The 2,500-nt window shown below is 33.1% G+C and overlaps 1 protein-coding gene across 3 annotated transcripts in view; it reads left to right on the top strand.

Annotated features, from left to right (window-relative positions):
• LOC125047976 (cyclin-dependent kinase 11B-like) overlaps positions 1–2,500 on the top strand; it is a 23,321-nt gene that overhangs the window by 10,199 nt on the left and 10,622 nt on the right. For 2 of the 3 annotated variants that reach the window (XM_047646574.1, XM_047646699.1), the window contains one exon: positions 655–696. The exons of the other annotated variant lie outside the window; for it this stretch is intronic. In XM_047646574.1, coding sequence (XP_047502530.1) covers positions 655–696 — 42 coding nt within the window. The remainder of the gene's footprint in view (positions 1–654; positions 697–2,500) is intronic. 3 annotated transcript variants of the gene reach the window in all.

Here is a 2,500-nt window from a genome sequence, read left to right on the forward strand (position 1 = left end):
TTTAAGTGATTTTTGTCAGGAATTATAATATGTGTGAGAAAGCAGCTCAATACCTGTTGTAATGTCTGAAAAGTTGATTTTGAGGCTCTGATAGCCTTCAGTGTTGAAAACTTGGTAAAAGAGAGCAAGTGTGTGAGTATTTTAGTGTGTTTTTTGTGTGTTGAGTGAGTGTGTGTGTGAGTTGAGTGAGTGTGTGTGCGTTGAGTGAGTGTGTGTGCGTTGAGTGAGTGTGTGTGTGTTGAGTGAGTGTGTGTGCGTTGAGTGAGTGTGTGTGCGTTGAGTGAGTGTGTGTGCATTGAGTGAATGTTTGTGAATGTGAGTGTGAGTGTGAGTGTGAGTGTGAGTGTGAGTGTGCGTGTGCGTGTGCGTGTGCGTGTGCGTGTGCGTGTGCGTGTGCGTGTGCGTGTGCGTGTGCGTGTGAGTGTGAGTGTGAGTGTGAGTGTGAGTGTGAGTGTGCGTGTGCGTGTGCGTGTGCGTGTGCGTGCGTGTGAGTGTGAGTGTGAGTGTGAGTGTGTTTTTGTTTCTGTTTCTGCTTCTGTTTCATGTTTGTTTCTGTGTATGTATGTGTGTGTGTGTGTGTTTTTGTGAATTTGCTTATGTGTGTGTGTACATGCGTGTACATATATATATGGTCTCATCTTTATCCTCAAACAGAGAGGGTTCGCTCACCAACACCCCCTCAGAGGAACCAGTACCGTAAGTTGATTTTAGATTTTTGAGATCTGATACCGTGCTCTTGTTTGATGTTTTGATTTCTTAGAATAGTGTATGCATAGCAAGTGGTAGTAATGCAAATGCTTTTTTTTTTTTTTTTTCTGATATTTTTTTAGAATGTATATTTGTGTGTGTGGGAATGATTTACCGGTTGTAGATTAATTGCATTAAACATATTATTTTTACAAATTTTACATGCATCTATATATATATATATATATATATATATATATATATATATATATATGTATATATGTATATATGTATATATGTATATATGTATATATGTATATATGTATATATGTATATATGTATATATGTATATATGTATATATATATGTATATATATATATATATATGTATATATATATGTATATATATGTATATATATGTATATATATGTATATATATGTATATATATGTATATATATATATGTATATATATATGTATATATATATATATATATATATATATATATATATATATAAATATATATATATATACATATATACATACATACATACATACATACATAGTCTGGAAAAGAATTTTTCACTACTTCTACGGCAAGCATCAGTTGAATAATCTTTGACACTGTCTCTCAAAATTTCTCTTGTTATAGGAAAAAGATGCTGTGCTTAGATTACATAAACTGAAATTTCCTTTAAATATGTCACCTGTAGCTTCATGGTTTGAATATTTAGATGTTGAGTTCGTATATTGTAGTCTCATTGAAGAAGGGTCCTCCAACTGATATTTTTCTAGTACGATCTTAATTGGACCTCAACACCTAAAAGTTCCATTATCATGCGTGAAATGGTGACTTCGAGGCCCTGATTGCATTCACTGTAGAAAATTTGGTAAAGTATTAGAGTAGGGAGATAGAACCCAGTTACAATCCTGTTATAAGGATTTTGCTAGAGTAAAATTATCTTCTCTGACTGAAATATATTGTGAAATATAGAATGGCATATCCACTCTAAAGAAGATTAGTTATAATGTAGTGAAAAAAGTTATTCAGTTTGAATGCATTATAGAGGTATCTCTCAGCAGAGCTGCTTATCAGCTGTAGGTTTTTTTTAATCTGTTAAGCTGATCATTTTGAAAGAATTGAAGCATTCTGATTTTATGTCCATTTATTATAATGGGAAGAGAACCTTCGAGCTGCAGAGTAAATAAGTTGGATCCCTCCATTTCTCTTTGGGGGCTTCGTTTATTTTAACTCTAGGTTGGAATTCACAAGAAATACCAGTAGTTATAAATATGTTTTGGCCTGAAATGCCATTTTAGCACATACATATCTAGTAGATCTGGAACAGAGTGATGTAAAGGAATGTCCTAGGATGAAGTGATGGAATTGTGCCAACCAGAGAAGATAGCTAGAAAATGACTGATGAAAGGAAGAGAGTCTTCTTAGTGTCCAGAGAGCAGGGACAGTTCATTACACAAGGTGAATGTTTATACTAAGATAACTTATGGAATATTGATTTTTGTTACTCTTTTTAATTAGTTACTTACATGTGCATATTGCTGATTGATTTGTAGTATTAATTGAAAAATCAACCGTTATCTATTGTTGAAGAACTTCAGTTGACCATTCTGCATTTTATCACTTTAATTGACAATGTAAAGACCAGAGTATAGAAAAAAATAAATGAATAAAAACTGTCATCTTGGCTTGAAGAATATAATGGTCAACCATAGAGGAATCATTACAGAGTTGTGTAAAATTGTGTAAGAACGGATCTCCAGTGAAAAAGAGTGATGGAGGTTAAGGAATTTCAT

This window comes from Penaeus chinensis, chromosome 1 (assembly GCF_019202785.1).
Source record: "Penaeus chinensis breed Huanghai No. 1 chromosome 1, ASM1920278v2, whole genome shotgun sequence".
Lineage (NCBI taxonomy): Eukaryota > Metazoa > Arthropoda > Malacostraca > Decapoda > Penaeidae > Penaeus > Penaeus chinensis.